General features: G+C 51.8%; 1 protein-coding gene across 1 annotated transcript in view; it reads left to right on the forward strand.

Annotated features, from left to right (window-relative positions):
- The window catches only part of PEPD (peptidase D), a 130,573-nt gene that overhangs the window by 21,758 nt on the left and 91,318 nt on the right, over positions 1–17,497 (forward strand). Inside the window, exons 5-6 of the mRNA XM_075536416.1 lie at positions 6,702–6,749; positions 7,952–8,013. Of these exons, the coding sequence (XP_075392531.1) occupies positions 6,702–6,749; positions 7,952–8,013 (110 nt within the window). The remainder of the gene's footprint in view (positions 1–6,701; positions 6,750–7,951; positions 8,014–17,497) is intronic.

Genomic DNA, 17,497 nt, shown 5'->3' on the forward strand with positions numbered 1-17,497 from the left:
TCTGTGGGGGCAGGGCTGTGGCAGAGTGGGAGGCTGAAGCCCCTCGCTCTGGTCACTGTAGTTCTTCCTGGTCTCCAGGATGTCTGCCCATCTCTCACTGGGTGCTCTGATAGCCTGGTCCCCCTAGAGGACCACATGGAGGAAGCTCAGCTCACACCCAAGGGGCCACAGGGACCTCCCCTCCCTCATTGCTTTGATAACTGGGAAAACCCAGCTTTGTGTATCAGGGTCTGCGAGGAGGAGAGCCTCGTCCTGGGGAAGTGGTGGGCAAGAGAGGCGGTCCTGGAGTCCCTGACAGGAAATCCCCCGGTGGTGGCGCAGAGCTGCAGCCATGCAGACCAGCTCCTGCCCGGCCTCTGTGCGTGGAGCTGTCTGAAGGGGAGGTTGGGAGAGCCCCGAGGACAAAGCCTCCCGAGTGCTCCTTGCTCAGCACCATCACCATCATGGCTGCTGTTCTTCCTGGGCGCGAGGCCACACGTGGACAGTGGGGCCGGTGCTGCCTCACCCTGTGCGGTGGCCCTGGGCTCCAGGAACATGAGCACAGCACCCACAGTGGCAGGCTTGGGACGAAGCCTTGGGATCTGTGAACCAGGGTCTCTGTCCTTGGCCTCGGCTCTTGTCCTGTCAGACACTCAGGGCACTTCAGCGGAGATGGCACAGGCTCCTTCTGCCTTATAATTCCTGTGCCTTCAAATGGAGGATCCAAGAAGCGCACGGGCCAAACCCCCAGGGTTGGGAAGGGGTGGCCCAGTTGCTAGAGGGATCATGGAAGGTGACAGGAAGCTCCTCATGCCAGGGAAAGGAAGGGTTCTTCAGGCCAGTTTTGTCCTTTGTCCTCAGGCCCCTCCAACCACAAGTGGCCCTGACCATCTGTGACAAGCCACAAACAGCTGATACAGAACCCACGAGTTTTCTCCTTGGAAACCAAACCAAATCAAACACATGGCCATCGAGTCAGTGCCGACTCATAGTGCCCCCTCTGTGGGTCTGTAACTTTATGGGAGCAGAAAGCCCAGTCTTTCTTTTGTGGAGCTGCTGGTGGTTTCAAACTGCCCACTACGCATATTGCAGTCCAACATGTAACCACTACACTACCAGGGTTCCTCTTCTGCTTGGAAAGAAGGCAGCAATTGGAACCTATCCCTGAGGGGCCCCTGCCCAGAGCAACAGCTGTCCGCATTGCCTGAGGCCAGGCACCCTCCTGTGGGTTTCCTCAGACCAGGACCTGGGGGGCTACTAGGGTCTGATGCAGCAAACCTGGTCATCTAGTGTGTCCTCCCTCACCCCAACCCCAGCGGATGGCCCTTGGTCTCATTATGGAGAAGGCAGAGCACACGGTGGCCCCTGAGAAGCCTCAGGAGCCCCCAGCCGAGGGTTGTTGGTGCTGGGTGCTCAGCGGCTGCCCAGCTGGGTTGTCTGTGATGCCTCCTGGAGTTTAACCTTCAGAAACGTTCTGATTTCTAAGGCATTGCAGGCCAAAGAGAGCCCCTCTGTGAGTACCAGTGGTTATGTGTTGGGCTGCCAACTGCAAGGTTAGCAGTTTGAAGCCATCAGCCTCTCTGACCGAGAGAGATGAGGCTTTCTACTTCTGTAAAGAGTTACAGTTTCAGAAGCCCACAGGGACAGGTCTCTTCTGCCCTCTTGGTCACTATAAGTCAGAGTCGCCTGGGTGGCAGCGAGTGAACGGGTGAGCGATGGGAAGGGCTTAGGTGCTTCCTGGGTTGAGCCTAGTGAGACGCAGCAGTGCTGACCTCGACAGAGCTGGTGAGGCTGGGCTGTAACCCCCAGGGTGGGTGCCCTGTGAGGGACCTGGTCCCGAGGGCGAATCAGGAGCCCATGGGTAGCTTCTGAGAGACCAGGGAGGGGAGCTCGCCCTTGAGAACGTGATGTCTCCTGTGCATGTCCTGTCCATCATGGGCAGACTGTCCCAGTGCCGGCCGACGTGTGAAGCAGGGCCTGGCATTTAGTAGTCCTGGTTTGTGAGAGTTGGTGGGTCCCCAGCAGAATGAGATCCTGGGCTGATGGGCGCGGGGGGCATTGTGAGCACTGTGGCTGCATTCCAGCTGGTAACTCCCAGGCCTGGGGAATCCAGGATGCCCTAAGGGGTACCACCCACGAGTGTGTGAGCGTGTATCCGTGGGGAAGGACGGCGCTGCAGCCATAGTGCTCAAGTGCTCAGCAGCCGTGATCAATAAAAGATGTTGCCTTACCCGGAATAGCCGAGCCGGCCTGCTCCCCGTGGCTTCATCCATCTGCGCATCCCCCATTCTTCCTAACCAGCATGTCCCAGAGCCGCGCTGCAAGAGAACGCGCCCACCCGCACATTTGTTACCATGCCCCTCACTCCCAAGGACAACAGCGAGACAATCCCCCAGTGCCTGCTCGGCTCTGATTCGGCGCTGTAATTGACGGCATCGTTGTGAGCTGATGGATGCACAGCCTTCGCGTCACCCGAACAGCACACGCAGGGTCTGGCTGGCAGCTCGCTCTTTTTAATGAGCCTCCTCTCCTCCAGGCGGGGCGGGAGGGAGGGGACCGCCAGCGTGGGACGCAGCCATTTCCACAGCAGTTTAGAGATGAGAGGACTACCACGCGGGCAGGCTTGCTGCAAACCCCAGAGGCCATCTGTCATCACCGCCAACAACCTGTCACAGGTACATGGTTTGGGGCCCAGCAGCCGCCCCACTCGCTCAGACTTGGTTTGTTTTTCTTTTCTTTAACAGTATATATTTTGGTGTAGAATATAAGAGAAGGCTTCCAAAAGAGTTTGCGGGAAAACAGACTGAAAGGAGAATGGGAATTCCACAGACATTTTGAGGCCCCTTCGCATATCGAAGTCCCTGGGTGGGGAGGGCCGGCCGTGTGAAGACGTGGCGATCTGCCTTTACAAGGGCCCAACTCACTGCCACTGGGACCGCCCCAAGCCACAGCCGCCTCTGGGACAGGGTAAGCTGCCCTCATGCGTCCCCGAGGCTGGCAATCGTAACGGGAGCAGACAGGCCTCGTCTTTTCCTTGTGGAGTCACAGGTAGATTTGAACTGCTGACTTTGTAGTGGACAGCCTAGCATGTTACCCTCACCGCCACCACTAGAAACCCATTCTGAAAGGGCAGGTGCTTGAAAATGCTACCAAGCAGTCCTGCTTAGCAGTCCTTAGGGTCACCAGGAGAGGACATCGGCTTAGAGGCAACAGCAGCAGCAACCACGACCACAAAATGTGTATGGCAAAGTGCAACCTTTAACCAGGTTTCAGGGACGCAATTTTATGACATCAATGGCATTCATCATGTTCTGTGGTAGTCACACCATCTCTGATTCCAACAGAAACTCTGTACCCGGAGCAGGGGCTCCCCGCTCCCCCTTCCCTCAGCCCCTGGTAACCACTAATAACACATCTGCTTGTGTTAGATCCTTTATAGAAGTCAGATCACACAATGTTTGTCCTTTTGCATCTACCTGGCTTATTCATTTTATTTTTAAGAATTTACTTTGAGAAGTTAATAAGATAACGAAAGCCTTATAGACAAAGCTGTTCCTTCTAGCATAATTTATAATGTATATAAGTTACACGAGCCCTGTATCTTAGTGGGTTATGCACAAGGCCAGCAGTTGGAAACCAACAGCGACTCCGAAGGAGAAAGATGAGATTTTCTATTTCCACAGAGTTACAGCCTCACAGGGCAGTTCTACCCTGTCTTATAAGGTCGCTGTGAGTCGGCATCGACTTGGCGGCAGGGAGTTCCTGGCTCCTTGCCTTCCTAACCTCTGACGCATTAGGAAGAATTTAAGTGCCCAGTGGGGGAATGAAAAAATAAGCTGTGCATATCTGCCAAGAGAGATTATTATACAGCTATAGATTCAAATCTGCCCTTTGCTGTGTTGTGATTGTGAACTTAACCCAAAGGCTGTGTCATCTGTGGAATGAATCCGGGTGATTGCAGCAGGCGCATGAGTGATTAAGTGAGAAGGGTGTGTGAGGTGCTGGCATTGGGCCTGTGATCAAGGACTGGTTGATGTGTACTGTGCCCAGGGTAGTGATGGCTAAAGATGGCGTGTTTGAAATGCAAATACAACTCCCCCAACCCCCAAGATCCAAATGTAGAGAATCCCATGAGAACGTTCATAAGCAAAGTGGTGTAAAGAGAAGAAGCAGTTACCAGAAATTTATATGGGAAGAAGTTTCCAGTGTTTTTAGATAAAAACAACAACAACAAACAAAACCCAACCTACCCTCTCATACAAAATAGTACCTAAAGCCTAAGATAATGTCGCACGGCGGCCACACCTGCCTGCCTCTTCCCCTCCAGATTGCCCACAGCGCCACCCCCATCCCTCTTGCCCTGTTCTGGCACCAGCCAGCCTCGCGGCGCTCTTCCTCAGTGCTGTGTTGCACACCGCAATGGCCACGCGGAGCTCAGCGACCCTGCGCCATTACGGCGGTCCAGGAAGTTAACGGGCTTGGGTTCATGTGAGAAATGCTCAGTGTGCAGATGCTCAGTCAGGACGGCAGGTCCTCTGGCCCTCAGCTGCACGGCTTCTGCCCTGCTTGGACTGTGTTAGGACGGCCAACGAATGCCCAGCAAGCATGCCACGCCACTGGACACCTCCGCCCCAAGGCATTCTGCTCCAGCTCTGGCTCCCGTTCCACAGGACATCTTCCCAAATCACTGAGACACAGGAACAAGTTTATGGAAATGGCCATGTCGACACCGGTCCGTGGCTTAGGGAGGGTCGGGCGGACCGCACAGAGGAGTCCAGAGGAGGAGGGAAGCCCATCAACCCTGATGGACAAAGAAACCGGGCGAGGTTGAGAAATCGGTGGGAGACCACAGGTTGCCCGTTGACGCCTCAGCTCTCACATGATTTGGCACTTCGACCTCCCATGCTCTCGTTCTCACCAAGCGCCGTGCGTGCCAAAAGCACAGAGCTCCGGCCGCTGGCCCACAGACTGATCTTTCCATCCGACTCGAAAGCAAGATCCGAGTCAGTGAGGACCATTTTCGGGAATGAATCGTAACCAGGGACAAGTGTTGGGTGTACTGATGCCGTCCCAAGAACAAGGTCCAATCAAAACAGTGGCATCCGTGTGGAACTGCTGGCTCGGAGGGTTATGGGGGCTGGATCCGGGCATTTCCAAGGCGAAAGCTTGATAGATTTCTCTCGAAGATCAGAGGATAAGACGATTATGGGGCTTATTAGGAAGGAAGTGGGAGCAAGCCTTGGTAGTATAGAGGTTACACATTTGGCTGCGATCCACAAGGTTGGCAGTTCGAAACAACCAGTGGCCCCGAGAGAGACAGATTGGGTTGTCTAATTCAGTAAACAGTTACAGTCTTGGAAACTCAAAAGGGACAGGTCTACCCTGCCCTATAGGGTCACTATGAGTTGGCATCGACTTGATGGTTGGCAGTAAGTTTGCTTTTAAGTTTATGAGGAAGAAGTTTTAAGAAAATTGGAACTGTCTTAGACCAGGAGCATTATGCCAAAGAATTTCCCTGGGAGCCCTTACCCAGCCCCCCACAGCCCTGCTCTTGCCCCTTCAGGTTTCTTTTTGTTCCCCAAACTCAACAGCAAAAAGGAGCACTCTGAGTCCCCAGAGGACATCAACACTCCCATTATGACGTGCTATAAATACACCCAAGACCAAAATGTTTGGAGGAACGGCCAGAGCAATGGAACCATCACCCCCAAACCTGTAGAGCCCCAGATGGAGGGGATGTCCAGAAACGGCAGCTCCACATCTTGAAGTTTGTGTCGCAATGCTTCGTGACTCCCATCACACTTCATTAAGACGGAGACTACCTATGTTCGCAGTCAACTATCAAATCCACGAAAAATGAAGCAGCTTAGCTTTTTATAGCTTTCTCGGAGTATCTCTGTATTAAAAAATGCATGTACATATGTCAAAACAGATCAAAGCATACGTTGAGATTTGTGCAGTTAAGTGCCTGACAGTTATACCTCAGTGGATATGTATGTGTAAACAGTTCTCCCTGGGGTGGGGGTGGGCGGGGAGGGGGAGGGTGCCGAGGGGAGACTGGCCTCTGTGGAAGGGAGCACAGCCCTCAGACAACGTAGAGTCTGGAGCAGCAGGCCCCCTGAAGGAGGGGTTCCCCTAGAGGAGGAAATTGCTTCTTACCTGGGTTGGGGGGGGGCACATTTAGTTGGGTGGCAGGCATAGCCTGTGGGGAGGGGTGGGGGTGGAGGAAGGGGTCATTGAGTTCAAAGGTGAGGTGCCTAAGGGGAGGGCTGCTCCAGGCAGAGGAAGAGGGCAGCAGTGATCTGCGTTCTGATTCAGGCGCTGGGCTCTCAAGCACATTCTGGGCCGGGGCGGAGGGGTGGAGCGTGGAGGCTTGGCTGGAGGGCTGAGGAAGGCAGACTCCATGGGGACTGGGGGCTGAATGGGGGCGGGGCAGTGAAGGCAGAGGCCGCCCCCTGGCTGAGAGGGTGGTGGGGCCCATGGGAAGGGCTGGTCATGAAAGGGCGGGAGGGCTGGACATTTGGAACTGGGAGTCGTGGCAGAGTGCGCCACTGGCCCTGTTGTCCTTTGCTATCTGGGTCATCACCTGTGTGAGTCTCCTCATCTTCAGCGTGGATGGGGCCACAGCACCGCCTGGGTGAAGGGCTTGCTCCACGTCCCATTTAAGTAAGGATTGCATTTCATCCCCAGCTCTGATCAGCTTTTTCCTTCTGACCCCTCAGATTGCCCGTGTCCTGGCGTCATGGAACCCCTCTGTCCTCCTCACTCTGGTAAGTGGCCGATGGGGCAGAGGTGAGGGCCATGAGGAAGATGAGGAAAGGGGGATGGGATTTGCAGTCTCCCCTCCAACCACTAGCTGGGCCCCCTTCCCAGGCAGAGCGACGACAAATGCCCATGACCGGAGCTTCATTCCCGGTGCCCCCCAGATGCGCTGTGGTCTGTGAAATATCCCATACCCAACCCAGGGCTTCAAACCCTGGCTGGACTGTCCATCTACTTCCAACCTGCTCTTTGTTTTTCTTCCCACCCCCTCCCCGCCTGCCCTGCTCTTATCTCGGGTGTTTCAGGTCGAGAGAGAATTGATGTGTTCTCTTGCCAACCCCCCTGTTAATTGAGTTTTTTACAGAAATCGTTTTCTTGGTTTTTAGCACTTTACTCAGTCTGTTTCCCATTTGACTGTTTTGATGGCTTCTTGCTACAGAGGATGGCTGTGTTGTACAGCACTGGCCAGAGAGGCCCAGTGCCCTTCATCCGGCTCCACAAGGAGCCTTGAGGAATGAGGTGGAGATTGAAGTTACCTCGCCTCTCCAAGGATGGCACGCCGAACTCTGATCCCTTTGACTTTGTCTCCACATGGCTCTGAGTTCCTTCTCGAGCCCCTCCCAACTAGGGGAGGAGAGGACGGTGGCAGTGTCCTGGGGTTCCCCTGTGTCCCTGGAAGGGCTGGAGTGGACAGCCCTCTTCAGCTCCAGCTTGTGGTGGTGCCACCGGTTAGTGGGCTCAGCTGCTCACTGGAAGGTTGGAGGCTCAGGTCTACCCTGAGGGACCCTGGAGGAAAGGTGTGGACGTCTGTTGTGAAAAATCAGCCACCGGCAATGCCCCGGAGCCCAGCATTGCAGGGACTACTGGGGGTGGGGGACCCAAGCCAGGAATGACTCCATGGTAGCTGGTTGGGGTCTCAGTCCTGGGGGAGAGAAGCTGGGATCTAGTTTTGGGAGGACAGATCTGCAGGACAGTGTCCCCCGGACTGCAGGTCTTTAATTTGGGGCCCCAAGCAGCTGACCTGGTGCCAGTGATGCCTGACCGTCCAGGGAGGGGCGCTGCCATGGCGCCCTTGACCAGGCTCAGCTTGGGTACTTGGCTTGTCAGGAAACAGTGAGGGCTGAGTGTGGGGTGGAACTGCAGCTTGGCTGAGGGCACCTGGGAGAACTGCAGGCTGCAGGCCATGGAGTCACGCTCCCTCTCTCCCCAGCGTGGTGTCAACACGGACAGCGGCAGTGTCTGCAGGGAAGCCTCCTTCGAGGGCATCAGCAAGTGAGTACCGGGGTCCCTGGAGCTCCTCTCTCTCCCTCATTGGACCACCCTGTCACCCCACTGGCCACCCACTCTACCAGCTACCCCTCAGGACCCCCTCATTCTGTGCACACATGCACACGCGCCGATTCTAAAAGGGGTTAGACTGGACATTCGAGGCATACTCTGAAGAGTTGCTTAAGCAGTCTCAGCTTTTTTTTGAAGAGGATGGTCTCTTCTCTCACTTGCCTGCGAAGCTGCTGGCCCTCTTAGGCTGTCAGGTGCCCCAGCTTGCTGGACAGGGCAGCTGTTTACAGTTAGCATTCCGTCTGAGCACTCTGGTCTCGTCCTGGGCACTCCCTTTGTCCGGGTTGGAGCCCATGGTCTCCCCACACAGCCTGGGCCAGTATCATTGACTCTCAGCTTGGTCCCTGCTATCCTGTCCCCAGGCAGGCACCTTCTTACCTGCTTGCACTCTACAGCTCAGTCCCACACTGAGCGCTGGGCCCAACTAGAGCAGGAGGCCACCCCCTGCACCTCTGAAGGATGTTCCCCAGGCTGACCGGTAGCTGGTCTGAGGACCCTGGAGGGGGTGTCTCACATTGGCTGGCCTGATAGCCTTCAAGGAGAGGTGCCTGCCTGTCCTCATACCTGGACACCCAGCCCCTCCCCTGCCAGGATCCTCCACCTTGGCGGAATACTTTGGTGGACCCAGGCAGCGACGACAGAGGAAGTGCCTAATAATGGTGGATGCGCCCAGGGCTGAATGCGTGCATGTGATGTGGGGGATCAGGCAGGATTATGAGCTCATACATATGCATCACTTGCCCCACTGAGCAGTGCCCAGCAGCAGGCGCGAGGCTGTCTCAGGTGGGCTTCCTGCCTCATTCCTCTCAGCTCATCCTCCCTGTAGCCCCATGATCAGCCCACCACGGGGCCCCTATCTTTAAGGGGCTGGAATGAGGGCGATGCTGGCTGCCTCCCTCACTGACCCATGCTCACCTGCCCACCTCCTGCCCTTCTGAGTACCTCAACCAACACCATGGTCTATCTCCTCAGTCCAGTGGGCTTCCCTGGGCTCCACCTGGGCATTGACTTGGGGCCTTGACTTGGGGCCTCCACCTGGGCATTGACTTGGGGCCTTGAGCGGAGGACATTGAGTTCGAGCAGGGAGTGGTGCTGATGCTGCTGAGCATGCGCCACTTAGCTGCTGCTTCATCAGCAAGCCCTGCTCAGGCCCTAATGTGCTGCAAGCCTCAGTCCCAGCAGGGAGCTGGGGGGGCACTGGGCTGTGGATTCCCTGTGTGCCCTCGCCAGGAGGTATTGCTGCAGAGGCTGCCTTCCCAGCTTCCAGACCAGGTGGAAGGAGCAGGCCTGGTTTGGCCTTTGAGGAGTTCTGCTGTCTAGAGACAGGAGGAGAGGACAGTGAGGCCCTGGGGGACATCATTACTGCCTCAGAGACAGCAGAAAGTGGGGTCCTCCCAATCACCTGGGGTATTCACCCCAGTGTGCTGCAGCTCACTACCTGTCCCCCAGTCTGTCCTGTCCTGTGCTACCCACCCCCCAGGCCCATTGGGAGAGCCAGAGACAGTGACCTTCCAGGCTGTTGGGCCCCCCTCCAGGCTGTGGTGGCCCAGCCCAGCAAGGGGCCACTGTGTCATGCTCCCAGGCTCTCTTTCTCCTTGTCCCTAGGGTGCTTGCTGCTTCCCCGGCCCCCCAAGTCCACTATGGACCCCATCCCTCGGGTCACCCCACCTGGGGCTCCAACCTGAGCGTTGCTCTGTGGAGGCAGGATCCTGCAGTGGTCCCTGCCTCTGGCCACCACCCAGCACCGTCCTCAGGACTCCTGCACAGCCACGGCTGCATTCCTGGGCTGCCGCCCCCCTGCACTCTGTGCCAGCCTGGAGAAGCGCCTTGGCCCTGAGGGCCACAGCAGCTCAGCCAGCCATGCTCACCGGGCCGAGTCTCCAGCTGTTTGCTGGGGATGATAATGGTCTCTTTCCTAAACAAGATGAATCTCGCTATTGGCCCACTTTCCAGTGCTCAGCGACGCCTGCCTCTGGCCGCTCCTGTGAATGGAGCCGCCACTGCCTTTCCTGGAGGTGGGCTTTTGAAAGCCCACTGTGAACTTCTCCGAAACTCCTCCTACTTGCATCTTTGGTTGCCCTCCTGCTCTTGCAAAGTAGCTCAGGTTCGCCTCTCCACTGTCCGCCTTGACCTGGCTAGAGAGCAGTGACCTCCATCCCAGGTCCCTGGTCCAGTGGGGGGCAGCCCGCCTCTGACCTCCTGAAAGGCGACTTCTCAGCATTTGTGTGCTGCGTTTGGGCTGAGCCTGCTGCGTGGTCGGTTTGGGCCCGGGGAGAGCCAGGCCCTCCCTCCTGGCCCCAGACCTACCTCAGTATACCCAGATCAGCCCCCAGAGAGAGCAGAGCTTGTAGTGGTGGTGGGCAGAGAGAGCAGGGGACAGGTGTGTGGGATGAACACCTCCACCCCCCCCTCCCCGACACACACCATCTTTGGCCTGAGGGTCCTGGACTAACAGAGGGGGCTGGCGTGTTATTCCTGGGGATCCAGGGCTGGGTTTTCCCTATAGTAAAGGGAGCATTGCTTGCCCCTGGACTGGTGCTGAATTTGGGCTCTCGGCTGTGGCCTTGGAGCGGGGACAGGTCACAGGGAAGTGGCTAGCTGGATGTGGCACTGGTGGGAGGATGGGATCAGACACCCATCGTTGTCATCATCCCCACAGGTACTGTTGTTTTTCTGTCCTGCTGACAGAGGGCCAGGGTGGGGTGATGGTGGGGGGGTGGATAGCAGGGCAGTGAAGGCCCTGAGCCCTGGGGGCGCATGGATCCTGCGGCTAGGCCTCTGTATGAGACTATAGAGTGTGGGCCGGCTTGGCCAATCTAGCATCCAAGGAGGGAGACCCTAGAAGAGGTCGCTGAGAGCGAGACAGAGAGAGGGTGGCTCTATGATGGGGACGAAATGGCCTGGAGGCCTAGGGGTCCTGAGCCCAGAACCTTCCCTTCCCATCTTTAGGCTTAGTGAGCTCCTTCCTGAGCAGGTGGGCTCGGTGCGGAGCCCTGGCCTGAGGCATTGAGCTCAGGGGAGCCTGTCTGAGCAATGTGGTCGGTGTTTTACATCAGCTGGTGACTCGGGCTCAGCATATTTCTTATCTTTTGGCATTTGCTTAAATTGCCTTGCACATTTGAAGACAATTGGTTACAAATTAATTCCATTTAAATAAGCCATTAAATATGAAATTGCTGAATGTGAGGGTTGTTAAGGCAGAAATATTAATATTCAAAGATGTGAATTTTAAAACTCAGGAAGGGGAGGAACATGATTAAAACTTGACGATCGCTGCAAAATGCCGATTTGTGGTCTAGGGACGCTGGCTCCGTTGTTCCCATTAACTCGCATATCAAGTTAATGGCTTGGCTTGAGTTTTTAATTAGGGGCCGTGGAAAGCTCTTGCAGGAAAGGGGTCCTAAGGAAGTGAGACTCTGCCCAGTTCCTGGGTGGGTGGGTGGGGTTTTCTGGGGCCTGTTTGCTGTGGACCAGGCCTGCCTCCTCCTCTGGGAAAGAGGCTCCAGATGAGGTTGGGGCTACCCTCTTCACATTCTCACTTGGAAATGAGCCTCCTGCTTCTGGAATACTCTCCCTCCCCACAGGTACTGCTGTTATCTTCACACAATTAATACAGGCTCCTTGTAGAAATGCTAATCCGCTCAGAGGCAAACCCAAGGAATATCTGAAGTTCTTGTATCTAGAGTGAAACCTTGTCAGCCATTAAGCACCGGAGTGAACAGCTTGGGTGGTGTTCTGTGTGTGCCACTGTGCGGTGTCTGTGCGTGTCTATCTCTGGGTGAACCCTGGTGAGCCTGCATTTATCTCTGTGTGGGTATGTTTGTGTGTGAGAGTTGACCCCTGTCCAAATGGGTCTCTGAGTGGAATCTGTCTGAGTGTGTTTGTGTGTCTCTATAGACGTGTAAGGATGCTGTGGGGCAGCATCAGGCCTCTCTGACTTTACCGCAGTGCTTCTCAAGCTTCCTAGTGCCGAGAGCCTTTAATCCCGTTCCTCATGTTGTGACCCCTCCAACCACATAGTTATCTTCCTCGTTACTTCATAACTGGAATTTTGCTACTGTTATGATCGGGTGACCCTGTCATGATAACTGGAGAAAAGGTGGAAGTTGTCAAGGATTTTTGTCTTGCTTGGATCCACAGTCAATACTCACGGAGCAGCAGTCAAGAGATCCCAAGACGCCTTGCACTAGGTAGACCTGCTGCACAGACCTCTTTATTGAGGACTGAAAAGCAAGCTTGCTGTGTGAGCACGAGCGTGTGTCTGATCCAGCCTGTAGCATTTTCGGCTGCATCGTGTGCATGTGAAAGTTGGACATTGAGTGGAAAAGAGTGAAGAAGAATGGACACTTTTGAATCGTGGTGCTGCCAATGAATATTGAAAGCCCATGGACTGCCGGGAGGACAAACCAGTCTGTCTCGGGAGAAGTGCAGCCACGTGCTCCTTGGAGGCGAGGATGGAGAGGCTTTATCTGACATACTTTCAGGGACGAGAGGTCCCTGGAGAAGGACATCATGTTTGGTAAAGAAGAGGGGCAGTAAAGCATAGGAAGGCCCTTCAGGAGACGATGTCACCCAGTGGCTGCAACAATGGGCTGAGGCATAGGAAGGATTTCGAGGATGGCACAGGACTGGGCAGTGTTTCGTTCTGTTGTGCATCAGGTCACCCTGAGTTGGAACCAACTGGGTGGCCCATAACCACAACACAACAGATGTGGGAGAGCTGGGATTTGAGCCTGGCAGTTTCCAGGGTGTGATTCTGGAGGTTTACTTTGCAGTTCCCATTTGTGTGTGTGTGTGTGTGTGTGTGTGTGTGTGTGTGTGTGTGTGTGTGTGTGGTGGGGACATAGAAAGAGAAGTTGAGAACATTGCTTTCGCTGAAGTGCAATTTTATTTGATGGATAGGCCGTTGCTTTTCTTAATGTCAAGGTGGTATTTGGCCAAGTGGGGGGCAGCATCTTTGTTGTCTTGATTTATGTCACCTGCTGTTCTGTTCTTTTCTCTGAGCACCCTGGGCTGCCTGTAGTCTGCTATTTCACACTGGGCTTCGACTCCATGGCACTCAGGTGGCCCTCTAGTTAAGTAGTCTGATTTGTGTAGTTGGGGTCCCGAGGGCTTTGGAGGCCTGGCATCCTCTCAGCGTGCTGAAACGGACTCTCTTCTCTGCCATTCCCATGCCCCTTGTTTAGCAGGGGAGGGGGGACGGGGTGGGGAGCAGAGTCACGGGCAGTCCCAAGCACAGCATTTGATAGGTGCTTGACAACAGTGAGGAGTCCTTGCAAAGTCCCTGGCTTCTCGGAGGACAAGAGGGCACTGCCCGTGCTTGTGTGGTTCACCTCCTGACTGGAGGGGAAGCAGGTCTCTGAATCCAGATGCTTGAAGGCCTGCCAAGGGCTCTTCCCTGCGGCCTGGGTTCACGGTGGGCCACTTTCTCACTTCCTCCACTGTCTCCTCGACCCCTTGAGCGCTGGGTCACACTCGTCATTTTCAGGTGGCAGGGGTAGGCCCTAACTTGTGCCTGTCCCTCGGACCTTTCGGGGTCGCTTTTGAAGTGGTAATTGTCATATTTAAAAACTACCTCTGACTTCGTAGGCTTTCCTCTGTGTTATCTTGGCCTTTTATTGTCTTGCTGTCTGCGCTTTCTCCTTTTCTGCTAACATATTTAGCTTTTACGTGGTCTTTTTCCTAGCTCTTGAAAAGGAGAAGGAAGAGACGTTCTTGGAACGGAAGCCGAGCTCATTGATTTTCAGTGCTCTTTTCTACTCTGCTGCCGTTTCCTCTGCTCTCTCCTTGCTGTCCAGTGCGTCACAAGCTATGCCGTATTATTATTGCCATTCAATGGGAACGCTTTCACGTTTCATTGTGCGTGTCTGTGTGTTTTTAACACAGCTCAGAAGTGTAATTCAGACTGAACTTCCGAACACTGTGGGATTTGATAGATTTCTTCCTACAACTGATTTCCGAGTTTCAGTCTACTGTGATGGACTGCTGTCTAATTTCAGCCTTGTGAGGCTTGTCAAAACTCACAGCGAGCGGCCACCATGGTAAATAGGGTTGTGCATTGTGGACTGCTGTGGAGTGTCCTGTTTGTGCCCACGAAGTCAACTTTGTGGACTGTGTGGTTCATTTCTCCTACACGTTTACGGATTTCTTTGAGTCGGCATGGATTCGATGCAGTGAGTTTGGCTTGTTTCGGTTGCCTATTCTATTTGTTACTACAAGGGATGTGTGAAAAATCTCAAACTACATACCTTTTTACTTCTGTTAGTTTAAAACAATTAGCAATATTTAAATAAGCTTTATATACTAGAATGCCATTCATTTTCATAAACCTCTCATTGGGATATCATTTCTATATACTAGTATTTCTCAAAGTGGGAGATGCCAGGGAGGTGGTGATTTTTTTTTTTTCACTGAGAAGGGGGCAGTGGGTCTCATAAGTTTGGGAATCTACATTTTATATCATGCATTCAAGCCATTAGATGTGTACGATTCAGTGATTTCTTGTATGTTCAAAGAATCTCAGAAGGAACGCTGCACTCATTAGCATTTACTCCCAACTTACCCAGCCTGAGACAGCCCTAAATTCTGCTTCTGTCTCCACAGTTGTCTGTTTTGGATATTTTATATAAGTAGAATCATGTCATATGAGCAGGCTTCAGAAAGTTCTTAGGAAAAACCCCCATTCTCCCATTCTCCCAGGGACTCAAGTCCCCTCGTGTATGGCCTTTCGTAGCTGCGGCCGGAGCTAGCATGCTGTTGACGCTCATCCATTTTTTTAGCATATCTCAGTGTTATATTTCATTTTGCGGCTGAGTGCAATTATGCGATGCACCCAGTTTTGTCGATGCGGCCATCAGGTAGTGCTTTTGGGTTCAGATGCCTTTTAGCGAGTATGCGCAGTGCTACCCTGGACATCTCCTGGCAAAGCTTCGCTGCAACAAATGCTTTCAATCTCATGAAATGAGAATGTCCCTGTCCTAAGCGTGAATTGCTTGGTCACATGGAAACTTCTGACCTTGTGTAACAGTTTGAGGAATTACCAAATTCTTTTCCAAAATATTGACATTTCCACCTACATCAGAAACCCAGTAAGGGAAGCTCTACTCTGCCTGAAGGGTTACTATGAGTCAAAATTGACTTCATGGCAGGGATGAAGTGATATTCTTAATTATGTTGAGGAATTTACCATCTATTGCAGTTTATTTATTTTTTGAATGTTGTTTATTTTTTAAAACGTTTAATCATTTTATTGGGGGCTCATGCAACTCTTATCACAATCCATCACAATGCATCAATTGTGTCTAGCACATCTGTACATTTGTTGCCCTCATCATTCTCAAAATATTTGCTCTCCACTTAAGCCCTAGGTATCAGCTTCTCATTTTTCCCCTCTCCCTCCCCGCTACCTCCTCCCTCATGAACGCTTGATAATTTATAAATTATTATTATTTTGTCATGTCTTACACTGCCCGACGTCTCCTTTCACCCACTTTTCTGTTGTTCGTCCCCCAGAGAGGAGGTTATATATAGAACCTTGTAATTGGTTCTCTCTTTCTACCTTCCCTCCACCCTCCAGTATCGCCACTTTCACCACTGGTCTTGAAGGGATTATCCGCCCTGGATTCCCTGTGTTTCCTGTTCCTATCTGTACCAATGTACACACTCTGGTCTAGCTGGATTTGTAAGGTAGAATTGGGGTCATGATAGTGGTGGGGAGGAAGCATTTAAGAATTAGAGGAAAGTTGTATGTTTCATTGTTGCTGCACTGCACACTGACTGGCTCGTCTCCTCCCCCAGACCCTTCTGTAAGGGGGTGTCCCGTTACCTACAGATGGGCTTTGGGTCTCCACTCTGCAGTCCCCCTCATTTACAATGATATGATTTTTTTGTTCTTTGATGCCTGATACCTGATCCCTTCACACCTTGTGGTCACACAGGCTGATGTGCTTCTTCCATGTGGGCTTTGTTGCTTCTGAACTAGTCACTTGTTTATCTTCAATCCTTTAAAATCCCATATGCTATATCTTTTGATAGCCGGGCACCATCAGCTTTCTTCAGCACATTTGCTTATGCACACATTTGTCTTCAGTGATCATTTCGGGAAGGTGAGCACCCACTGATATATGACTTTTGTTCTTTGATGCCTGATACCTGGTCCATTGCTGTTTATTTTTAACCAAGAATGAATGTTGGATTTTGTCAATTATGTCTTCTGGATCAAGAGATGTGGTCATGTGGTTCTTTTCCCATTTGTTATTTATGTAGTCGATTGCCTTGACTGGTTTTCTAATGTTGAACTGTCCTTGCATACCTGGTATTAGTCTTACTTGGCCATGATAATACTACTTTTTTTTTTTAATTGGTGTTGAATTCTATTGGCTCTGATTTTGTTGGGGAATTTTCATGGGAGTTGTTGGTCTGTAATTTTCGTTTTCAGTGCAATCTTTGCCTGGTTTTGCTATCAGAGTTATGCTTCTTGCTTCATAGAATGAGTTCAGGGGTATCCCATGCTTTTCTATGCTCTGGAGTAGTTTCTGTGAATTGGTATCAACTCTTCTATGAATTCTCCAGTGATGTCATCTCGGTCAGAAGTTTTTTGATAAAAAAATGTTTAATGACTTGTTCGATTTCTTCTTTTGTGATGGATGTGTTCAGATTTTTGACTTCAGTATGCGTTAGTTTTGGTAAGTTGTACATTTCCGGACAGTTGTTTATTTTGTCTAGGTTTTCAAATTTGTTGGGAATACTTAATAGCATTGCATTGTTATCCTTTTTATTTTGACTGCTTCTTTTGGATGTTACCCTTTCATTTCTTTTTTGTGTTATTTGCATCTTCTCTTTTCCTTTGTTTAATTTGCTAGAGGTTCGTCAATTTTGTTAATGTTTTTTGAAGACCCTTCTTTTAACATTTATATTCTCTATTGTTTTTCTGTTTCATTTTTGAATTAATTTATATTATTTCATTTTTTCTAGAGACTGTAGGTTTCTTTTACTGCTTCTTTTCTTATTATTGGATTTGTTGGGGCAAGGTGTCAATTTTGATACTTTCTTCTTTTTTGATGTTCATTGGTAGGTGTTGACTTCTAAAAACTGCTTTTGCTTTGTCCAAGAGGTTTGGGTATATTGTGTTTTCATTCTAATTTATTCGAGGAATTTTTTTAACATTGCTTTTATTTCTTCATTTTTACGCAGGATGTTCCTAAGGTTCAATGTGTTTGAGTTATCCACCCTGTTCTTCCTAATATTGATTTATAATTTTATAATATTATAATTTGATCAAGTGCTTCAGTGTTTTAAACGTATTGATACTTGCTTTGTGGCTTGCCATGTGTTTATCTTGTTGTCTCAAATGAATCTCTTATAGGCAGTATATTGATAAGTCCTATATTCTTATCCATTCTGCCACTCTCTGTCTCAT

This window comes from Tenrec ecaudatus, chromosome 18, assembly GCF_050624435.1.
Source record: "Tenrec ecaudatus isolate mTenEca1 chromosome 18, mTenEca1.hap1, whole genome shotgun sequence".
In the NCBI taxonomy this organism is placed as follows: Eukaryota; Metazoa; Chordata; class Mammalia; order Afrosoricida; family Tenrecidae; genus Tenrec; species Tenrec ecaudatus.